Source organism: Carcharodon carcharias, chromosome 3 (assembly GCF_017639515.1).
Source record: "Carcharodon carcharias isolate sCarCar2 chromosome 3, sCarCar2.pri, whole genome shotgun sequence".
Taxonomy (NCBI): Eukaryota; Metazoa; Chordata; class Chondrichthyes; order Lamniformes; family Lamnidae; genus Carcharodon; species Carcharodon carcharias.
In genome coordinates this window covers 225,934,216-225,958,564 of record NC_054469.1, presented here as the reverse complement: position 1 = coordinate 225,958,564, position 24,349 = coordinate 225,934,216, and the positions used below count along the sequence as shown (strand labels likewise).

The window sequence follows — 24,349 nt, the reverse complement described above, 5'->3', positions numbered from 1 at the left end:
GCTATACCTTGAGTGCCCTACCATCCATTCTTAATTAGCACATTCGTTTAGATAATATCACCAACTTTAACACCTATGTGTTCTTTTGTCCTGTTGTTTGTGACATCTTTTGATAATCTGCTTCTATCACTGCTTTTGCCTACAACCACACCACCCCCCTCCACTTGTCTGTCTGTCTGTCTCTCTCTCTCTCTTTCTCTCTTCTCCCCCACCCCCCCCCCCACACACACACCTTAAACCAGCTTATATTTCAATTCTTTCTTGGACTCGAACTCAAGTTCTGTCGAAGGGTCATGAGGACTCAAAACGTCAACTCTTTTCTTCTCCGCCGATGCTGCCAGACCTGCTGAGTTTTTCCAGGTAATTCTGTTTTTGTTTTGGATTTCCAGCATCCGCAGTTTTTTTGTTTTTAGCCACACAAGAATGCTTGTTCTATATTTCTTAATTTCTAAGCTACATTCTAAATGATGTTACAGCAGTTTGCCACATGGTGGCATGCTAAGCTAAGGAGTGAAAGCTGCACTTTGTAGTTTCTCCTGAAATGTACATTGGCTTCACAAGAGATTATGATTAACATGCACCCATATTCCAGACTTCTAACATGATCTGCCTGCCCTGTACTTTGCTCAACTTCTTTGAAATGTGTAATGTTTTACTGCTGAGTGAGCAGCACAGTGATCATTCATTGAAATCTGAGTTTCATTTCAGCTCGAACTAATGAAATCACCAATCGAGTCTCATGGCAGATTGTAAGAACACTGCATAAAAATGTCTAGCGTGTGTATATCTGTCCATCCAACATCGCACAGATACATCTGATAGAGATGTAAAAATGATCTTAATGCTGAGAGCTTCGCAGCTACAACCTGGAATGGATGAGTGTGTCCCAACCAGTAAAGTTCCCTCGCCGCAGGCTTAAACTCTGAGTGACCTTGGATTCTGTTTACTTATCACAATTAGACTTTCAGGCAACGAAGATTAATCAGAGCTTCACTTTAGCACATTGTGCACTTGGCGATGTACTCCTGTCAGTATAAACACAAGTAAAATGCAAGTTGATCTTCCTTGGTATCGCATATAAGTGGGTCTTAAATTCCTGACCTTTTGACTCAGAAGCATAAATGCTACCACTGAACCAGGTGTACGGAATCTATTTGAATTCAGTTGAATTGGTTCCTCCATCACTTGATCTCAGTTAAAACACTAATAAATGAGTTTATTAATCAATGCAACCCATTTTGTCCTGATTCTATTTTATGTTTTTATGACTTAAGATATTATTAAAGGCTTGGAGTAATGTGATGCTGAGCTCCACCCATCACTTGGTGTACTTGTACAATGTTGGAAAATTTCCCCGCTAAATATTACTGGTTTGTTCTTGTCCAACAGATGCTAGATAACAAGACCTTCCTGGCAATGCTCAACAATGTTCTTAACACCGATGGTTTTTACTTCTCCGCGACCTATGACATTACTCACACTTTGCAGCGGTTAGCCAACACTAGTCCAGAGTTCCAGGAGATGACGCTGCTGGAAAGGGTAAGGTGGACTCTGGTCTCGTATTCTTCATCCTCTTGTCAAGGTGTACAGTCTGCTCCACAGCTACAAAGTATGGTTGGGAATACATTTTGTAGTGCTGCAGGAACAGTTCCAACATGGGTTAACAGGCATTTTTTAAAATTCATTCATGGAATGTACTCGTCCTTTGCGAGCCCAGCATTTACTGCCCTAGAGAAGGTGATGGTGAACTGCTGCCTTGAACCCCTCCAGTCTGTGTAGTGAAGGTATTTCTACAATGCTGTTAGGTAGGGAGTTCCAGCGATGATGAAGGAACGGTGATATATTTCCAAGTCAGGATGGTGGGTGATTTGGAGGGGAACTTTCAGCTGGTGGTATTCCCATGTGCCTGCTGCCCTTGTCCTTCTCGGTGGTAGAGTTAGCAGGTTTGGAATGTGTCGTTGAAGGAGGCTTGGCCAGTTGCTGCAGCACATCTTGTTTATGGTGCACACTGTGCCTCATTGGTGAATAGAATGAATGTTTAAAGTGCTGGTGGAGTGCTGATCAAGTGGGCTGCTTTGTCCTGGATGGTGTTGAGCTTCTTGAGGGTTATTAGAACCGCACTCATCCAGGCAAGTGGGAGAGTTATTTCCTCTCACTCCTGAATTGTGCCTTGTAGGTGGTAGAAAGGCTTTAGGGAGTTGAGTTACTTGCTGCAGAATATCCAGTTTCAGATTTGTTCTTTTAGCACATTCTCTATGTGATTGACCAGTTAAGTTTCTGGTCAGTGGTGATCCCCCCAGGATATTGATGGTGGGGAATTCAATGAAGGTAGTATTGTTGAATGTCCAGGCAAGGTGGTTAGAATTTCTCATGTTGGAGATGGTCATGCTTCACATGTTCATGGCATGGATGTTACTTGCCAGTTATCAGCCCAAGTCTGAATGTTATCCAGGCCTTGCTGCATGTGGTATGAACTACTTCATCATCTGAGGAGTTATGAATGGGACTGAAGACTGTGCAATCTTGAGCAAACATTCCCACTTCTGACCTAATGATGGAGGGAAGTTCATTGATGAAACAGCTGAAGATGGTTGCATCTAAAACACCACCCTGAGGAACTCTTGCAGTGATGTTCTGGGACTAATTAGCTCCATTACCATAACCATCTTCCCTTGTGCTCGGTAAGCCTCTAACCAGTGGAGTTTTCTCCCTCATTCTCATTAGCTTCAATTTTGCTAGGGCTCCTTGATGCCACACTTGGTCTAATGCTGCCTTGATATCGAGGACAGTCACCTACCTCTGGAATTAGCTCTTTTGCCCATGTTTGGACCAAGGCTGTAACATGGACTGAAACCAAGTGGAACCTAAACGGAGCATTGGTGAGCAGGTTATAGGCAGATTAATGCTGCTTGATGGCACTGTCAGGAGATTCTTTCCATCACTTTACTGAATGATGGGGCAGGAACTAGCTGATTGGATATTACCTGCTTTTTGTGGACAGGGCATAGCTGGGCAATTTTCCACATGCCATGCATATGCCAGTGTTGTAGCTGTACTGGAACACCTTGGCTAGGGGCACAATTAGTTCTGGAGCAAAAGCCTTTGGCATTAAAAGCCGGGATGCTGTATAAAATAAGTTCAGTGTGAATCAATTTTGAAAGAAACACCATGGATTGTGAGGAAAAATAATTGAGAGCTTAAAAAATATATATTGTTTCAATATTTGGAGGTCTTATGGCGCAGTGGGTAGTATCCCCTACGTCTAGGCCAGAAGCTCCGGGTTCAAGTCCTAGTTCAGGACTTGATGGCCATGCAAGATCTGTTCATAACATGGCCAAACAGGTTGAGTATCAACCTGCAAGTCCTTGCAACACACACCAACAGCAGGCAGTAAGAGTGGGAGAGCTCCCTGCTCAGCCATGTGATGGAAAGAATCTCTACCATCACTATCCATGGCTCCAGGCTACAATATGCAACTCGAACTCCCTGAGTGAACTGTAACACCACCGCCACATGAATATTTTAGAATATCTATTTTTCAAATGCAGAAAATATCATTGTTTTGTATAACATTGTGTAAATGTTTATTTTGCCGTTCATTTTTTCACCATGTCCCCTTTCACACTTGGACAATGGTTGGAAATGTTCCACACCGTACAGTTAAAAGGTTTGGAATGAAATGAGGTTGGAATACGGAAAATACCGGAGCAGATGTATATAGTTCCAAACTTTACTTAAGTTAAGCAGCTTGACAAAGGTCAACCTATAGTTTTTTTTTAATTCATTCATGGGATGTGGGCATCGCTGGCTAGGCCAGCATTTATATCCCATCCCTAATTGCCCTTGTTCAGAGGGTATTTAAGAGTCAACCACACTGTTGTTGATCTGGAGTCACATTAGGCCAGACCAGGTAAGGGCAACAGTTTTCCTTCCTTAAAGGACATTAGTGAACCAGATGGGTAATGGTGAATCTGAGGTGATACAGATTCTAATAATGTAAATGTGGGTGATTCATTTTCAGATGTGTTTAATGTAGAGTCGGCTGGATTTGATTGCCTGCAGTAGCCTGGAGTAGTTGGTATCACTTAGCAACGCTAGTGTTTTGAGACTGACTTTAGCAGTGGATAGTCTGCCAAGCTCCAATGTAAGAATGATCCAGTCCTGATTTTGACTTTGTCTGTGGAATAAGATATGGAGTAATTTGGGCAGCTCTCAGGGAGAAACAAGTTGACTGTATTGCCAGCCACACATCTGCTTTGCTCGCCTGTGTACTAGACTTGCACTAACATCAACAACAACTATTTAACAGAAGAATGTCCCATGGTGCTTGCACATTGGCTCTGTTAAACGTCTAGAGCTGCCATTTGAGCAGCTGGAGTTGTTCCTAAAAGCTGGTTGGCACCATCCTGGTTTTAAGGGAGCTGTTTTTAACATGGGCTGTTCTGCTATATCCATATCAGAAAGCATATAGCAGAGGTAAGCTCATCTTGTTGAATGGAGGTATTGCAGGTTTAAACTTTTACTATCATGCTGCGTGTATCTAATTAAACAGTGTGTTCTGTTTACATTGTACCCATGTTTACAATGACATTATCCTTGCAGGCAGATCAGCGCTTTGTATGGAATGGGCACCTCCTGCGGGAATTTGCTGCACAGCCAGAGGTGAGCTCTTTTGTAATGCAGGTTTTGTTTAGAATCGTAAAATGATACAGCACAGGAGAAGGCCATAAAATCTTGCCCAATCTTATGCTGAAAGGACAGAGGGCTGGTGCGCAATTCATTGTCATTTCCAGAAGCATTCCCAGTAGAAAACTAATTCTCTACCTGCATTAATAATTTAGCTAATTCTGTTAACCACTGAATTCAGTTTGCAAGTCAGTATTGTATTGTGTCAATACATTGTGTCACAGTCTTTTCATGTGTTGGGCCAGGACTGTTGAGTCAAGCAGTGTTGTTGAGTTAAGAAGTCTGCGTAGAAGTGGATATGGAAGTGAACTAATCCAGCCATGCCCTTACCAGCATTAGAAATGGAAACTAAGTTGTTTTTTAATTCATTCATGGGATGTGGGTGTCACTGGCAAGGCCAGCATTTATCGCCCACTCCTAATTGCCCTTGAGAAGATGCTGGTTAGCTGCCTTCTTGAACTGCTGCAGTCCATGTGATGTAGGTCCACCCACAGTGCTGTTAGGGAGGGAGTTCCAGGATTTTGATCCAGCGACAGTGAAGGAACAGCCGATATATTTCCATGTCAGGGTGGTGAGTGTCTTGGAGGGGAGTTTCCAGGTGGCGGTGTTCCCATGTGTCTGCTGCCCTTGTCCTTCTGGATGGTATGGCTGCCTAAGGAACCTTGGTAAGCTCCTGCAACACATCTTGTAAATGGTACACACTGCTGCCACTGTTCGTCAGTGGTGGAGGGAGTGGATGTTTGTGGATGGGGTGTCAATCAAGCGGGCTGCTTTGTCCTGGATGGTGTCAAACTTTTTGAGTGTTGTTGGAGCTGCACTCATCTAGGCAGGTGGAGAGTATTCCATCACACTCCTGACCTGTGGACCAAGATAAACTGTTACACCCATTTTTCCCTAATGGCATTCTCAACTTCTGGGCTGGAGACAGAGCTGTTAGCGTTTATCTTACTTCACCCATTCAGAACTGTGCATTATCCTTTGAGGTTCATTACTGAATATGGTGTACCGTTCTGGGCACCATATTATGGGAAGGATGTGAATACATTGGAGAGGGTGCAGAAAAGGTTTACAAGAATGGTTCCGGGCTTGAGAAACTTCAGCTATGAGGATAGATTGGAAAGGTTGGGACTGTTTCCTTGGAGAGAAGGCTGAGATATTCAAAATCATGATGGGGCTGGACAGAGTAGATAGGGAGAAGCTGTTCCCACTCGTAACACGATTAAGAGAGGGCTCAGATTTAAAGTGATTTGCAAAAGAAACATGTGTGACATGTTGTGAGAAAGTTTTTTTCTCATGAGTGGTTCAGGTCTGGAATGCACTACCTGGATGTGTGGTGGAGATAGGCTCAATTGAGGCATTCAAGAGGGCATTAGATGATTATTTGAATAGAAAGAAAGTGGAAAGGTACGAGGAAAACACAGGGCAATCGGTCATAATGCTCATTTGGAGAGACAGTGCAGACATGATGGGCCAAATGGCCTCCTTCTGTGCTGTTAAGATTCTGTGAATCTGTATTTGTTTCAAAATGTGGAAGAGGAACATGTTGTGGAGGCAGAATGTATGACTGAGTTGCGCACTCAAATATTAACTGCTGAATAGGGATCTCCTTATGTTCTAATGAGTAATTAAATATTTTTCTGACATTTTAAGAATGTGAAAGTTGCTGTTGTTAAAGCAGATTGGTTAGAAAAATACTTGACGATCACAGCAGTTGTATTATTCACCTTAACTGATTGTCAGCACTTTAAATATCTTCCTTTAGACCAAAAGTGTTGAAGCAGTACACTAAAAGGAGGATGCTGCCTGGGGTTGGGACTCCATTCCACTTGGGACACCATCCCCAGGCAGTGTTTTATTACTCTCATTATTGTGCAGGACTGATCAATTATTTTGAATGTCCACAGATTCCTAGTTTTTAACCTCTTAATTTTCTAGCCAGAAGTCTAACCATCTTGTCTCCTTTATTTTACACGATGAAAATGTGACTTAGCATCTCCCCTTGTTGAACACTGACCATCATTTTTGTTTTTAAAATTGCAGTACTATGTTCAAAGCATTGCACTCCCAATTGCCAACTAACGAACATTGATATCTGTCCAATTCTAAAACATTCCCAGCTGAGTTAATTTATTGTTCTTTTCTCCCAAACAGCTTCATAGATTTGCTGTTCCAGTGATTCATGGCTGTATCCTTTTGCAAACTGGTGTTGAAGTAGTGGTTATAGGAATTATAAATCAAAATGCCTGGTCAAAGCGTAAATTGGCGTTAGTAGGAGTACTTTGTTTGTAAAGCAAAAGCTTATATCTATATAGCACTTTTCACAACCACCAGCTGGTTCAAAACGTTTTACAGCCAATGAATAAGGTGTAGTCACTGTTGTAATGTAAGAAACACAGCAGCCAATTTGCACACAGGAAGTTTCCACAAACAGCAAGGTGATGATGACCAGACCATCTGTTTTTTGTGATGTTGAATGGGGATCAATATTGGCCAGGACACCAGGGATAAATCCCCCGCTCTTTGAAAAAGTGCCATAGGACCTTTCACACGCATCTGAGCAAAGAAGTTAAGGGAGGAAGTTCCGGTGTGAGGATCTGAGGCCAAAAGCCATACTCCTAACAATGAGATGTATCCTCACTGTTAGGTTACATCTTTGACATAACTATAATTGTGTTGTAATGTCTACATAGCAGTAGAATATTGGCATTGTTGAATTCCAGTATTACTGCTTCTGCCAGCAGTATATTAACCTCAGTTGGTTTTTCTCACCTCTGTAACTGTTTATCACAGTTTCATTTCTTTTATTATTTTATGAAAGTTCTAAAATTTAACGGATTAATATTGCTTGCATTCCTAATTGACTCCTTTTTGTCACTTTCCTTTGGGCTGCTATTTCCTGCTTGCTGTCATGTTTATTGCGTATGTTTATACTCATCGCTGACATATACGCCTCCTAATTGGGCAAAAAGAATTCCAGCTTTCACAGAATTTGAAGTGACAGTCACTGCAAAGTCTTTACTCACCAAACGCAGACTGGGTGACCGCTTTGCAGAACACCTTCAGTCTGTCCGCAAGCATTACCCAGACCTCCCTGTCCCTTGTCATTTCAACACTCCACCCTGCTCTCATGCCCACATGTCTATCCTTGGCCTGCTGCATTGTTCCAGTGAAGCTCAACGCAAACTGGAGGAACAGGACCTCATCTTCCGACTAGGCACTTTACAGCCTTCCGGACTGAATATTGAATTCAACAATTTTAGATCATGGACTCTCTCCTCCATCCCCACCCCCTTTCCGATCCCCCCCCTTTTATTTCCAATAATTTATATAGATTTTTCTTTTCTCACCTATTTCCACTATTGTTAAATGTATTTCCATCCATTATTTTATCTCTACCTTTTAATCTATTTCGATTCCTTCACCCCACTCCCACTAGGCCTATCTGTACCTTGCTTGTCCTGCTTTCTACCCTTAATTAGCACATTCCTTAGATAATATCACCACCTCCAACACCTCTTTGTCCTTTTATCTGTGACATCTTTTGGTTATCTCCACCTATCACTGGCCCCCTATCCAGCTCTATTTGTCCCACCCCCCCTTAAACCAGCTTATATTTCACCTCTGTTCTATTTTTACATAGTTCTGTTGAAGGGTCACTTGGACTCGAAACGTTAACTGTGTTCCTCTCCGCAGATGCTGCCAGACCTGCTGAGTTTTTCCGGGTATTTTTGTTTTTGTTTTGGATTTCCAGCATCCAGTTTTTTGCTTTTGTCTTTACTGACTTAGTGGACGGGGATTTTATTGAAGAGCAGTTCCTTTTGAATGCCTCTGAAGTCATGACACATTGGAGGAGACATCCTATTACTGCCACTTCACACAGAGCTGTCTCTAAGTTTGGCTGACAGATTGAAAATGACCAACGGGCACCTAACGCTCTTATCTTGTCTCTCTTTCACAATCCATTTTCTTTATTTCTTTTAACTTTTCTGCTGTGCTTTTTTAGATTAAAATCATAGTCTTAATTTTTCAATCTAATGGTCATTACAGTTTTTTATTGTTGCAAGTGCCCTTCGTGGGACTTGAAGCAAGGCAAAAGAGATGAATTAGATCAATTTGTACAACTTTCTTCAGCCATAAAATATTTATCAGTGTGCTGTTGATTAATGGCTTGATGTTACATTTTTATCCACACACCAATCTAGTAGATCTATGATGGTCATTAAAATGGAAAAGGGATTTTCAATAAAATGATGACTCCTCCATTCCTAACAACAAACAATCTTAATTGGGAAACTTATAAAGCTTCTTATAGCCTAGATTAGCTTCCTCACATGTATGGTGCTTTGCGGATTTATTGGGTCACCCAGCATGTAACTTCAGAAGGGATTTAGTTTTTAATATTTTTGGGGGTTTTTTTTGGAAGTGGAATATTGATCCCTGGAGCATTTCAGTGACACTTGAATTAAACCTGATAGTTTGATGTGTTTTGTCACCCGTTTTATTGGAGAGCATATCATGAAGTCTGTTTGTTTGAGGTGCCTGTAACTCACATGAAGCTTTTTCATAACAAACTGTATTATGGTGAAAACAAGTAATAAGAAATTCTGTAGATTGATGCACTGAATTGTAACCTTTTTCACCCCTCCTTTTATCAGACTGTTGAGGGAGTGGGATTTTACATTTTGCTGAGAGTCAGTAGTGGAGCCAATTTGTGCTCTAAGAGCAATACCTGGAGGTCAGTGCAGGAGTTGGAGATACCTTAAGATACTTGAGGGTCAGTGTTGGAGCTATTGAGATACCTGGGGTTCAGTGCTGGAGTTAACGAGGTATGTGGGAGTCAGTACTGGAGTTAGAGGTACCGGGAGTGGATGAGGTCCTGGGGCTCAGTGCTGCAGTTAATGAGGTGCCTGTGTTAATGAGGTAAGTGGAGTTGAGTACTGCAGTTAGAGGTACCTGGGGATTGTTGCTGGAGTTAATGAGGTATCTGGAAGATCGTACTGAAGTTAATAAGGTACCTGGAGGTCAGAGCTGGAGTTAACAAGGTGCTCATACATTTTGCTTTCTAAATTTTGGAGTTATCTGTACTGACAGAAGTGTTGCTGCCTTTGCAAATAGTCCAATAGCTTTTGAGATATTTAACATAAATGTCCTGAGCAGATTTTAAGTATTCTTTGGGATGAGGTGCAGAATCAATTGCACTTTCTTTAAATTGGTGACAAGGCTGGCATCATGATTTTTGTGACTCAGTGCACTTCAGAGGTAATGGAATTATACAATTCATCAAATTTATATTTTGTTTGACAGTTTTGCATGAAATGTTCCTGAGCTCTCTTCAGGAAATGGGTGTATTGAGAAACATACACTTTTGGATCTATCTAATACGGGTGATTGCAAAATTAAGTTTTGTGTAGCTTTCAACTATAAAGTGAGTGTCTAGGATGCTGACAAACTTACTACAAAGGTAAAACCTCAAAAGGTCTTTCAGATTACACTATTAATCGCATTTTATAAATAATGGTAAGAGCTAATTATTACTATTTGTTGTAACCATTACAATAGTTAGTTTTTTGGTAAAAGGTGTAGGTTTAACGGCCAGCTTGGATAAAGTTCTCAATTTAATTAGGTGAACTTATGTACTTATGAAATATCTCAATCTTTTTCCATTTAACTGCCTATTTTTGTAGCGCTGTTGTTCAGCAAAAGATTGTTATAGAAATACTATGCTTCATGTTTGCAAACCTAGTAGATCATACGTGACCTTCACCTTAAAACTTTGTATTAAATTTGGAGTTGATATTTTTGAAATAATAAACGCAATATGCATCCTGTAGTCAATCCTTCAAATGATAGAACCTCCACAATGTTACTTATTTTGAATATCCTTAACCATCTATTTCTTATCTCAGTCTTGACTGTGAAACGTTGCAGCATAAATGGAAAATATTTTGACTGGACAGTTCTCTCCAGGAGGAGTTGTTTCAGGGCGGGAGTCCGGTACTATGTTCGAGGTAAGTGGACCGATTCTGTTAGTGATCAGTTAGCTGAGGGATGTTAACGATCCGAATTGATTGGTATAGCTGAAACCAAGAAACGCAACTTTTCTTTATTGAGAGAGTTTAATGATTTGTTCAGTCTCACTGCTCTCCACCCACACAACCCAGTGTCCCCGCTATCCCCTAGTTATATGTTCTCAAAGACGATTAATACCCATCCCATGTTTCTCTTAAACTGAGCAATATAATTGGCATTAACAAACCTTAACTATGTAATTGACGGGACATAACAAGGGATGTTCTCTTAACTGTATGGTGTAGTTCAAACTACACCTCGAGGTTTGTCTATTTTTGGACACTAAGACACAAAAGTAACATTCCGGCTGTGGAACAAATGCAGAGAAGGGACCATAAGGTCGACCTTTGATGTGGTTGCATAATGTTATAAAGAATGACTGGAGAAAATTGGAGTCTTTTGTCCAGAGGGAATCTTCTATAATGCCTCAAAATATTCCTTGATATCAATGAGGTAAACTTAAAACTAGGACTGTGCAGTAGAACAAAACGCATGGGCTAAAGCTGATGAGGATTGATCTAGATCTGATGTTAGGAAGAAAATTATCTAAAATGACCTCCTGGGTGTAGGGTTCTTTTGTGGAATTGATATTTTTTGCTTCATTTAAGATCCATCCCTCTAGCTGATGAGATGAGATCAGGGTCTAGATTTTCTATTTTTGGCAATACCAACAATGACCTGTTCATTTTAACTTGAGATTCAGGCTATGTTATAATTGAAAAGTGAAATGTTTGAGTTCTGTTTTCCTGAATGGATGAGCTAAGTTGCACCATAAGGCTTCCCTCATCTGTTTTTCATGATTTTTTTTTTCGAGAAAGTACAGCCATAAAAGTGTTGGTGTACTATTGCACTATGCCACACAAAGGTAGGATGTAGGTTTGTGCTTATGATTTCCTATTAGCTTGTTGCAAACAAACACTAGCAGACAGGTTTTCGGACCAAGAATTAGTGCATGTATAGGGAAGGAAAGTTAACTAGTATAGGTCGTGTATTTCAGTGAAAATTGTGTTTGTCCATCAAGCAAACAATTTTCCCTCAATCTTCTGCAAACTAAGAGTCCTTCAATATGAACTTTGTCATTTGTTGTCTGAATAATACTTATAAATTTATATCCACAGCTGTTTTGGGGATTCCAATTTCCATATTGCAACATTTATTGACTAAATATTTGTATCATTGTTGCTAAGCCAGTAGAGAACTGTTTTTGCTACATAGATTATGCTCGCATGTGTGTAACTTTTTTTTACATTTACTTTTAAATTCCTGGTTGTCAACTCTGTACTTTATCCAACTCCTCTTGGACCAGCAAAGGCCTTTTGCTATTTTCTATTCCTGTTTTGTCTCCCATTTTCAGGTAATTTGGCAAATTGAAATGAGATGCATTGGAGAAAATAAGAATTATTAGAGGTTAGGTCTTTATGTAAATTGTCACTTTAGTTGAGAGGCGTAACCTATAATTTAAATTGGATGATTAATTTAAACTTTTGAAACTCTATATAAACTTTTTTAGGTATTGATTCTGAAGGACATGCTGCAAATTTTGTAGAGACCGAACAAATAGTACAATACAATGGTTATAAAGTTTCATTTGTACAAGTAAGTAACTTTCACTGTGTATTGAGCTTGTTACATGACAACGAAACTTAAGATTTCTTTAGCCCTTTAATGTGAAAACCATCCCATTGCACTTCCCAAACGGGAATGGTAACGGAAAATTAATGCTGAGCTGTGAATGGAGAAATTGGGAGGGGTGACCAGAGGTCTTGGCAAAAAGATGGGCTTTGAGAAGGCTTTAAAGAAGGTGGGCAGGGAGGCAGAGTGAGTGTAGCCACAGTGGCTGAAGGCTTTGCTACAGATGGTAAGGGGTAGTAGGGCAGGACAGCAATAGCTTGCATTTAATAAACACCTTTTTAAAGAAGGTGGCTTCTCCCCAAATGTGTAGTCAGATATCACCATCAAGTCCTAGAAAATACTGAGGAAGTATGACTAAAATTGTAGTTAAAGAGGTGGGTTTTAACCAAGTTTTTAAATGAGGAGAGGGAATTGAAGTGCCAGAGAAGTTTTAGAGGGAAAATTCCAGAGCATATGACCTGGACTGCTCAAGCCACAGCCAGTGATAGTAGTGTGAAGAGAGTGGGGAATGTGCAAGGGGCCAAAGTCATAGAAATGCAGAGTTCTGGGGAGGGGTTTAAGGCTGAAGAATGTTGCAGAGATAGGGAAGAGGGAGGCCATGAAGGTTTTTAAATGGGTATTTAAAATTAGTGTTGGGGACTGGGAAAGCCAATGTATGTCAACAGCAAAAAAGATGATGAGTGAAAGGAACTTTGTATGGGAATGGATGCACACAGTAGAGTTTACAAATGTGAGAACATTATCCCTAAGATAAAAGCAAAATACTGCGGATGCTGGAAATCTGAAATAAATACAGAAAATGCTGGAAAAGCTCAGCAGACCTGACAGCATCTGTGGAGAGATAAACAGAGTTAACATTTTCAGCCCATCTGACTCTTCATCAGAGCTAAAGAGGAGTAGAAATTATGAAATTTATGCTGTTTAAGAGAGGGGTGGAGCAGGTGAAGCTGGATAAGAAGGTCAGTGATAGGTGGGGGCTAAGGAGAGATTGACAAAGATGTCATGGACAAAAAGACAAAGGGAGTGTTATTGGTAGTGTTAATGGCTAAAGGAGGTACCGATAGTGGCATAAAGGTATGAAAGTAGAATGTGTTAGTAGCAGAGCTGCTATGAACACCTTCTGCTTTCCATACCTTAAAGGCTGCCGATGTTGAATAAGTTTCTCCTTTGATTTTTTTTCTGTTTTCAAGACACGAGGATCAATTCCCTTTTTCTGGTCACAAAGGCCAAACTTGAGATACAAACCAAAGCCCCAGATCAGTAAATCCATGAACCATGTGAGTACGTTTGAAAACACAAAATGACAAGTTTCCATAAGGAGCCTGTTGACCTGCAGTAAGAGAAGAGTTTTACTGTGCTGATTTATGTATGTTTGCAGGTTTGTTTTGTACCAATACTCATTTTGAATACAATAAATGTGTAATTTTCCTTGGCAGAGTTGCCTATTAGGTTTCAAATATATTAGTTGCTTGGAAAAACAACTTGAATTCATGTAGTTAAGCAACGCTGTTCAGGCTATGCAAAAACCTATTTTAAACCATGTTTTTTAAGATAATTGTGTTGTTTAAAAACTAGAATGTGATATGTTGGAAGGTATTTCATTTTCAAATTGAGGTTATACATGTAGCATTCTTTCTAATTCTGATTTCAGTGCAACCAAGGTGTTAAGTACTTAGATGTTAACTTTTAAAAATAGGGCAAGTGATTTGTTTTTGCTCAGAAATTGGCATTTTCACTCCTTCCAGAATATACCTGGGCAGCAAATTGCGCTCCATATGGTGAGTGTAGAAATTTGCATAATGCATTATTGTGCTGTGTCATATTGCTTGTCCTTTCAATAACCACCTAAGCCATAGAGAGCAGTTTTAGCGCTTTAGTGCACTACTTAGATTATTGATGCTTTTTGACTGGTTTTTTTTGGTTAAAAGCGGATTCTAAACATCTTTCAATTTTGATTTCAGATGGATGGCTTTCAAAGGCATTTTGATTCGCAGCTCATTAGTTATGGGAAGCAAGTGATAGTTAACTTGGTATGTTTTATTTTTGTCAAATATGTCTTCATACTAAAATGTGAATTCTTATCTTTGATGAAAATGGGACACTTTTGTTTTTTTTTTAATATTTTCACTTTACAGATTGACCAGAAGGGTCCTGAAAAATCCCTTGAACAGGTTTTCTCCAAAATGGCTTCAAGCTTGGGCAATGGGATGGTTAAGTACGTTTCCACTATACCTGGAGAGCTTAATGCTATCAATATTTTCTTTCTATTTATTAAAAAAAATTGTTAGAAGTGACTCAAGCAAGTGCAGTTTCCTCCTTGTCTTGCGTTTATTGCACAAGAAAACAATGCACGAAATGGGGGTTGGACTGCCTGTTCTCAAGAAAAGAAAGATAGACTTGCATTTATATAAAACAAAAACAGAACCACCCGGAAAAACTCAGCAGGTCTGGCAGCATCGGCGGAGAAGAAAAGAGTTGACGTTTCGGCATTTATATAGTCTTGTTATGCCTCCTCAGAAATACCTCAAAGCACTTCGCAATTAGATACGTTGGAATGCAATGATTTGCTCAATAGATAAATACATGACACACTGACCGTAATTAAGTAGGTTTAACAGGACATTCATTTTTGATACAAAAACAGAAATACCTGGAAAAACTCCGCAGATCTGGCAGCATCGGTGGCAGATAGCACAATTGACGTTTCGAGTCCTCATGACCCTTCAGCAGAACTCAAGGTCATGAGGACTCGAAACGTCAACTGTGCTCTTCTCCGCCGATGCTGCCAGACCTGCTGAGTTTTTCCAGGTATTTCTGTTTCTGTTTTTGTTTTGGATTTCCAGCATCCGCAGTCCTTTGCTTTTATCATTCATTTTTGGTGTTGGTGGCTGAGAGAGAAATGTTGCCAAAATTCTGAGAGGGTTTCCTGTTTTGCTGCATAGTGCTTTTGGGATCTTTAACATCCAACCAGTAAAACAAAATAGTAGACCCTTTATTTGATGTCCTATTCACAAGATACCAGCTTGATGATTACCAGCTTGATGATTCGGCACTTCAGCAGTACTCCACTGGCTTGTCAGTCTAGATTATTGTGTCAAGTATGAAAGGAGGCTTGAGGATACAATCTTCTGACGTGGTGTGTGTGCTACAAACTGACCCAAACTAACTTTCAAAGGAAGGTTCAAGAAAAGAAAGCCCATTTGATTTGTTTTTCCAAAATGCAGCCTCTGTATCTTCTTATTGCACTAATTGGAAAAAAAACTGAAATCAGAAACAAAATGGAGGAAAATGAAAATAACTTGATATAAATGTCAGCCAGCACAGCTATTTTGTAAATAAGTTCAGTCCCTGAGCCTCAATCATAACCACATTTCAATCTGTTAGTTATTCATCACCCCCTGCATTATGAAATACTCCCTTACCATCTGTTTTAAATTTGCCCTTCATAGCTCTCATGCTCTGGAGCCTTAATGTGCTTGAAAGCATTGTTTCAGATTTAATTTGACCCAGTATTTCATATGTAGTACCTCTCTATAAAATTTGCTCATCAGTTGCACAAAATAACGTCTTTCAACGCCAGAGAAAACCTTGTAGCTGAACACTTTAACGTATGGGATGATCGTGTTCCGCTTCTCTACACTGTCTTTCAGATGTGAATTGGTCCCCTTGGGTTGCAGTCACCGGAAGTGTGTGCCCTATTCTTATTGAGATTGGTCAGGAGATCGCATGAAAACGTGAGGCCTTACGCAAACCATTGTGCTGTTTCTGCCTCGTGCTATTTGGAATTGGTGAACTGCTCCGAGTTAACTAACACCCCTTGATTTCTCTTAACTCCCCTCTGAGCATCTCCCAACCATTCCTGGAGCAGAGAGAGTTTCCTATTTTTGCTTCCAATACAGTGGAACTCTCTCTCTCCGCCCCCCCACACACACACCTTAAACCAGCTTATATTTCAACTCTTTCTTGGACTCGAACTCAAGTTCTGTCGAAGGGTCATGAGGACTCGAAACGTCAACTCTTTTCTTCTCCGCCGATGCTGCCAGACCTGCTGAGTTTTTCCAGGTAATTCTGTTTTTGTTTTTGTTACAGTGGAACACTTGTTGGCATTAAACTTTAATAATAATAAGAACAAAAAAACTGCGGATGCTGGAAATCCAAAACAAAAACAGAATTACCTGGAAAAACTCAGCAGGTCTGGCAGCATCGGCGGAGAAGAAAAGAGTTGACGTTTCGAGTCCTCATGACCCTTCGACAGAACTTGCGTTCGAGTCCAAGAAAGAGTTGAAATATAAGCTGGTTTAAGGTGTGTGTGTGTGGGGGGCGGAGAGATAGAGAGACAAAGAGGTGGAGGGGGGGGGTGGGGGTGTGTGGTTGTAGGGACAAACAAGCAGTGATAGAAGCAGATCATCAAAAGATGTCAACGACAATAGTACAATAGAACACATAGGTGTTAAAATTAAAGTTGGTGATATTATCTAAACGAATGTGCTAATTAAGAATGGATGGTAGGGCACTCAAGGTATAGCTCTAGTGGGTTTTTTTTTATATATATAATGGAAATAGGTGGGAAAAGGAAAATCTTTATAATTTATTGGGAAAAAAAGGGAAGGGGGAAACAGAAAGGGGGTGGGGATGGGGGAGGGAGCTTACGACCTGTCAAACCTCCCTGTCGCTTGCCATTTCAACACTCCACCCTGCTCTCTTGCCCACATGTCTGTCCTTGGCTTGCTGCATTGTTCCAGTGAAGCCCAACGCAAACTGGAGGAACAACACCTCATCTTCCGACTAGGGACTTTACAGCCTTCTGGACTGAATATTGAATTCAACAACTTTAGGTCGTAAGCTCCCTCCCCCATCCCCACCCCCTTTCTGTTTCCCCCTTCCCTTTTTTTTCCAATAAATTATAAAGATTTTCCTTTACCCACCTATTTCCATTATATATATAAAAAAAACCCACTAGAGCTATACCTTGAGTGCCCTACCATCCATTCTTAATTAGCACATTCGTTTAGATAATATCACCAACTTTAATTTTAACACCTATGTGTTCTATTGTACTATTGTCGTTGACATCTTTTGATGATCTGCTTCTATCACTGCTTGTTTGTCCCTACAACCACACACCCCCACCCCCCCCTCCACCTCTTTGTTTCTCTATCTCTCCGCCCCCCACACACACACACCTTAAACCAGCTTATATTTCAACTCTTTCTTGGACTCGAACGCAAGTTCTGTCGAAGGGTCATGAGGACTCGAAACGTCAACTCTTTTCTTCTCCGCCGATGCTGCCAGACCTGCTGAGTTTTTCCAGGTAATTCTGTTTTTGTTTTGGCATTAAACTTTGTTTGCCATTCATCAGCCCAGGTGCAAACTCATATCTGAGCTACAACCTTTGAGTTCACAGGTGTGATTTTGTAAATTTTGCTGCCACTTATACTGAGACTGTGAATCTATTTCTGTATGACAATATCAGGAGAGACTGCAGTACACACTCCTGAAGAACCCTCCCCTTCTTTTGACTGAGTACTGCAGAATGGACTCCATCTATGCTGTAATAATTCTGTGACTCTAAAACATCCCTCTCCTTTCTTCGTACCACTGATCAGTTGCTAATCCTCGTCAGTGTCTTACCCTTGTAACTCACCGAGTGTGGTTTGTAAAGGCTCAGTCATGTGTCACATTATTAAAAGCCTTGTATGTCTCCCCCCCCTTGTTACTTTGGCTATCTTGTTTCCTCCAGTAAATTCATGAGGTTAATCAGGTAACACGAACAACTTTTTAAACTGTGTTGGCTGATGTTTATCAGGTTATTTTCATTTTCCTCCACTTTGTTTCTGATTTAAATTTCCAGTTACGGAGATCCGCAGACCAACTGACTCCCACGCTTGCTATGTCTACAATCCAGATGCACTTAGTGCATCTGTGGCTCCTCTATTTATGAGACGATTGAAAATAAAATATTTTTTACATTATGCATAAGCAGACTTTTCTCTGCTATGCCTGTGAATATTGTTATTAAATTATCTTCTAATGGTACTGTACCTTTTGCAAGGCTAAAATCAATTGATTTTTTTTGTTTCATTCACACGATGTTAGCTTCGCTGGCTGGGCCAACATTTATTGTCCATTCCTCGCCCTTGAGAAGGTGGTGGTGAGCTGCCTTCTTGAACTGCTGCAGCCCATGTTGTGTAGGTACACCCACAGTGCTGTTAGGGAGGAAGTTCCAGGATTTTGACCCAGCGACAGTGAAGGAATGAGATATATTTCCAGGCCAGGATGGAGGGGATCTTCCAGTTGGTGATGTTCCCATCTATCTGCTCCCCTTGTCCTTTTAGATGGTAGTAGCCTTGGGTTAGGAAGATTGCATACATTGACAGCAGGATTGAAGTAGCAAAGCGCATGTGGTGTTTAAAATGTTGTGCAGAATTTTTAATCTAGCCTTTCTCTCATCCATTAAAGATTGTCGTGGTTTAAGGGGTAAATAGCTCATCCATTGAGTTATACATACCTTTCTTCCCTTCCCTCAGAAATTTCTAAGGTGATCAGTTGGATTTACTAGAAAAGAGAATAGTTAGGCTGGGCAGACCATTTTTTCTACTGGAGTATAGATGAGGATATCCTCTATTGTCTTCAAGAGAAACAGCCTTTTCCATTATTACTGTTTCAGGCATAAAGCAATATATCTAGAATTGGTCACTTGAGTAGTGCCCTATAAAATGAGGTGGACCTGTCTGCACCTGGGGCAAGCACCTTGGACTGTGTGGCATCAGCTCTGGCCCAGGATTTTCCTTGAAATACAGATTTGAATTAAGGGAAAGAATTGAGAGTGTTTCCAGAGAAACAGCAGGCTGCCCACACAAGCAGATGAGACCATGTGAAGCTTGGAGGTTAGACAGTGGTAACCTCTATAGGAGTACACTTCAAAAAGTGTAGACTATCAAGATGCCCTGAGGATATGAAAGGTGCTTTACGTGTTTGTCCATTTTGTTTCTCTTTTTTTTCCACGCTCATTTCCTCCCTCGTTCTTTCTCATTCTCGCTTGTGCTTGCATGTTCGCTTCCTCACTTGCATTCACTTACTTGCAAATTCACTGAGGTTATTAGGGTGGTTGGTATGGAAGACACAAGTTCCACAATAGTGCAATAGAAGGCACTTGTGAGTTTGGAGTCTTCGGAAAGGCTAGAATAAATTGTATTTGCCTGTGTCATGCCTACCAGGGAATGCTTAATTTTGATTTGAGGCGCTGCATATGAATTATTTATTTTTAAAGTTCACTAATCATTGTGCTGTCAATTTTGTAGATATTGTGCATTTGATTTCCACAAGGAATGCAGCCGTATGAGATGGGACCGGCTCCAAATCCTTTTGGATCGTGTAGCAGACCAACAAGATGAGTATGGGTGGGTAGTTTTCGTGTATTGAATATGAAAAAGAAATCTTTTAAAAAGTCTGTTCATTACCTATAAATATGAAAGTAGTGATACTTTGATTAAAGAGAAATTGCCTGTTTCCATTTTTAACTTTTTTTTTAAAAAAAATGGTCACTTGTTTTTTCTGTTTTAATAATAGTTATTTCTTGGTGGATACTGAAGGGAAGATGCTGGTACAGCAGGAAGGAACTTTCCGGACCAATTGCATTGACTGTTTGGATCGAACAAACGTGGTGCAAAGCTTGTTAGCACACCGCTCTCTCCAATCACAGCTTCAGGTTAGAAGCACTTTACAAGCTTATTATTTAGTGGGGATTTAATGTTTAAACATACTCTTAATTCAGATATGCCAGTGCTTGTAAACGGTGAGTGAAACAGGATTCAGTACTCGTCAAGGCAATGCTTCCCAAACTATTTCCCAATGTGGCCCCATTTTAATGGCTCAGATTTCGTACGACCTCAGAGTGAAAATTGGAGGAGTGGGGTGGTGTTTTAGAGAGTTGTTGGGCTGGAGTAGGGGGCTAATTGTTGAGCAGGGAGGTTTTGAAACGACTTGGGTTGCCCTGAATAAAGGGAAGACCCACCTTTTTACAGGTTATGGCTAAAGCACCAATCGGGCCTCAGAACAGGAATTAAGCCAAGCCTGCCCAGCAGGAAAAAAACACGAACAATTAGGTGGCCTCAGAGTTGTCAACACAGAAACTAAGAGGAGGAGTAGGCCATTCGGCCCTTCGATTTGCCATTCATTATGATCATGGCTGATCATCCAACTCAATAGCCTGCTGCCACTTTCTCCCCATACCCTTTGATCTCTTTCGCCCCAAGAGCTACATCTAACTCCTTCTTGAAAGCATTCAATGTTTTGGTCTCAACTACTTTCTGTGGTAACGAATTCCGCACTCTCTGGGTGAAGAAATTTCTCATCACCTCAGTCCTAAATGGCCTACCCCATATCCTCAGACTGTGACCCCTGGTTCTGGACTCCCCCACCATTGGGAACATCCTTCCTGCATTTACCCTGTCTAGCCTTGGTAGAATTTTATAGGTTTCTATGAGATTTCCCCTCATTCTTCTGAATTCCAACGAATTTAATCCTAATTGACTCAATCTCTCCTCATATGTCAATCCCGCCATCCCAGGAATCAGTCTGGTAAACCTTTGCTGCACTCCCTCTATAGCAAGTACATCCTTCCTCAGATGAAGAGACCAAAACTGCACACAATATTCCAGGTGTGGTCTCACCAAGGCCTTGTACAATTGCAGCAAGACATCCCTGTTCCTGCACTCGAATCCTCTGACTATGAAGGCCAACATACCATTTGCCTTCTTTACCGCCTGCTGCACCTGCATGCTTACCTTCAGCGACTGGTGTACAAGGACACCCAGGTCACGTTGCACATTCCCCTCCCTCAATTTATAGCCATTCAGATTATCATCTGCCTTCCTGTTTTTGTTACCAAAATGGATAACCTCACATTTATCCACATTATACTGCATCTACCATGCATTTGCCCACTCACTCAGCTTGTCCAAATCGCCCAGAAGCATCTCTGCATCCTCCTCACAGCTCACCCTCCGACCCAGCTTTGTGTCAAAACTCAGTCTGAGTGCCATTGCTGTCTCGAAGCTTGAAACCCAAAATCTCATCTTTGGGAACCCAATAGGGGTTGCTCCAGACACAGCCGGAGAATCACCTGCAAGTCTTCTCTACCCACTCCTACACTACTACCTCTGGTTTGGGAACCCACTGCCTCATGAAGTCTAGAATTATCACCTTTTCTCAAGTTCTGCAGTGGACAGACTAGGGGCCAAGGCAGAACATTGCAATTTGAGATCTTTTTGCATTGCTAAAGATGATTTATTCCAAACCTCAGTGACCGTTATAATATGAGCAAAGAAAATTGATCTGCTTCTATTTTTAATTTAAGAAAAATTCTGAACATTTTCCAGAATAACCTGTCTTAGGTTTGCTTGTACATTTAACAGCAAACCATGTTGTTGATTCTCAAAATTTACCATGTAGCCAATTTTCTTAGCAATCCAATGTTTGTCATTTCGCTGCCAAACTCCCCTAAACCATGTCCGCTCAGTTTACTATTTAGCATTGATAACCAGGGGCTTTACTAAAAAAGCACTGTAAAACTGGATTCTTTTAGAAACAAATTGATTAACAAAGAGAATTACCTGGAGCTTTTGCACACAAGTCCTTGGCTCCTGTATTAGATTTATATCAACTTGTATTTATCTAGCATAGCACATTTAACGTAATCAAACATCCCAAGGCACTTGCACGAGCATTATAAAGCAAGATTTGAAACTGACCTATGTAGGAGATATTACCAAAAGCTCAGTCGAAGAGGTAGGTTTTAGGGAGGAAAGAGAGTTTGAGGTGGGCACTTTTAAGAAGGAAATTCCATTGCTTTGGCCTAGGTAGCTAAAGACACGTGCGCCAATGGTGGAGCAATTAAAATTGGGGATTTCAAGGGGCCAAAATTCGAGGAGGGCAGTGATATCAGAGAGTTGTGGGATTGATGAGATTACAGAGATACTGGAGAGTTGTGGGGTTGGAGGGGATTTACAGAGATATCGGAGAGTTGTGGGGTTGAAGGGGATTTACAGAGATATCAGAGAGTTGTGGGGTTGGAGGGGATTTACAGAGATATCAGAGAGTTGTGGGGTTGGAGGGAATTACAGAGATATCGGAGAGTTGTGGGGTTGGAGGGGATTACAGAGATATCGGAGAGTTGTGGGGTTGGAGGGGATTACAGAGATATCGGAGAGTTGTGGGGTTGGAGGGGATTACAGAGATATCGGAGAGTTGTGGGGTTGGAGGGGATTACAGAGATATCGGAGAGTTGTGGGGTTGGAGGGGATTACAGAGATATCGGAGAGTTGTGGGGTTGGAGGGGATTACAGAGATATCGGAGAGTTGTGGGGTTGGAGGGGATTACAGAGATATCGGAGAGTTGTGGGGTTGGAGGGGATTACAGAGATATCGGAGAGTTGTTGGGTTGGAGGGGATTACAGAGATATCGGAGAGTTGTTGGGTTGGAGGGGATTACAGAGATATCGGAGAGTTGTGGGGTTGGAGGGGATTACAGAGATATCGGAGAGTTATGGGGTTGGAGGGGATTACGGAGATATTGGAGAGTTGTGGGGTTGGAGAGGATTACGGAGATGGGGAGGGATTTGAAAACAATGAGAATTTTAAAATCAGGTCTTTGGGAGTGACTGTAGGTCAGCGAGCACCGGCTTGACAAGTGAATGGAACTTGGTGTAAGGACGTGAATAGCAGAGTTTTAAATGCTTACTATTTCAACATTGGGCAGAATTTTGCTGTCGGTGAGCAGGGGATCGGGGTCCGCTCGCCAACGCTTAAAATGATGTCGGGGGAAACCCTGACCTCATCCTGGCCCATTTAAATTTTCAGGAAGGCAGGGGGGCAGCAAAATCAGCGGCGGGCCTGCCGACCTATCAATGGCCAATTGAGGCCATTGACAGGATCATTTAAACAATTAAAGGACCTGCCCGTCCAAACTTAAGGTTGGTGGGTCGGCCAGGAGCCCCGGCGGGCAATAGAAAAAACATGAAACCTCATCCTCCAGTGGGATGAGGTTTCATGCAGGGTTTTAAACAAGTTTAATAAAGTTTTACTGTAATTTATGAACATGTCCCATCTCATGTGACATTGTCACATGAGGGAACATGTTAAGGATTTTTTTTTTTCTATTTTTAATCTTGTTAAAAGTGTAAGCGATCTCCCTGAGGCAGCACTTAGCCTCGGGGAGATGTGCGCTCTTTCGTACGCATGTGCGAAAGAGTGAAAGAGCGCACTCTCACTTTTGAGGAATTCCCCCCCTGCCCGCACATTGCGCTTTCAGCCAGACGTCACGCTGGGTGGGCTTTAATTGGCCCACCCACGTAAAATGATGGCATCCACTAGAGATCAGGTCAGGCCCACCCGCCCGGTGGGCAGGAAATTCTGTCCATTATATCTGCAACGTATACAGTGAGAAATAAGTTTTGTCTCATTACTTTCATGAATAGCGTTCATAAACATTATTTCAAATGTGTTCACAATAAACAAGTTTGACATTATCCCAATGTAAAATACAGTAAATAGCAGTTGCTACATTATCAATATTAAATGATGAATGGATGCAGATTGATTACACATTTATATGCTTTCATGAATTTGTACATCTTAAATTTATGAAATTATTCATTTTATCATTCATATGTAATATAGAATGTTTATAAGATTTGCACTTTGTCATGAAGAATAACAGGGTGAGTTCTGAGATACAATATTACATAGCTTGATAATGGATTGTACAAAATTAGAGGGAATATTTGAATTTTTTTATGGGTGTCACTGGTTAGGGGAGCATTTGCTGCCCTTCCCTAATTGCCCTTGAACTGAGTGACTTGCTAGGCCATTCAAAAGGCAGTTAAAAGTCAACCATTTTGCTGTGGGCCTAGAGTCGTGTGTGGGCCAGACCAGGTAAGGATGGCAGATTTCCTTCCCTAAA

General features: G+C 41.1%; 1 protein-coding gene across 2 annotated transcripts in view; it reads left to right on the top strand.

Moving 5' to 3' along the window:
• LOC121276208 (phosphatidylinositol-3-phosphatase SAC1-like) overlaps positions 1–24,349 on the top strand; it is a 75,208-nt gene that overhangs the window by 31,402 nt on the left and 19,457 nt on the right. Inside the window, exons 5-15 of one of the 2 annotated variants that reach the window (XM_041184375.1) lie at positions 1,390–1,539; positions 4,603–4,662; positions 6,838–6,871; positions 10,593–10,694; positions 12,266–12,351; positions 13,578–13,664; positions 14,133–14,165; positions 14,349–14,417; positions 14,523–14,602; positions 19,689–19,787; positions 19,957–20,095. In XM_041184375.1, the coding sequence (XP_041040309.1) occupies positions 1,390–1,539; positions 4,603–4,662; positions 6,838–6,871; positions 10,593–10,694; positions 12,266–12,351; positions 13,578–13,664; positions 14,133–14,165; positions 14,349–14,417; positions 14,523–14,602; positions 19,689–19,787; positions 19,957–20,095 (939 nt within the window). The remainder of the gene's footprint in view (positions 1–1,389; positions 1,540–4,602; positions 4,663–6,837; positions 6,872–10,592; positions 10,695–12,265; positions 12,352–13,577; positions 13,665–14,132; positions 14,166–14,348; positions 14,418–14,522; positions 14,603–19,688; positions 19,788–19,956; positions 20,096–24,349) is intronic. The other variant, XM_041184376.1, reaches the window with a different exon arrangement.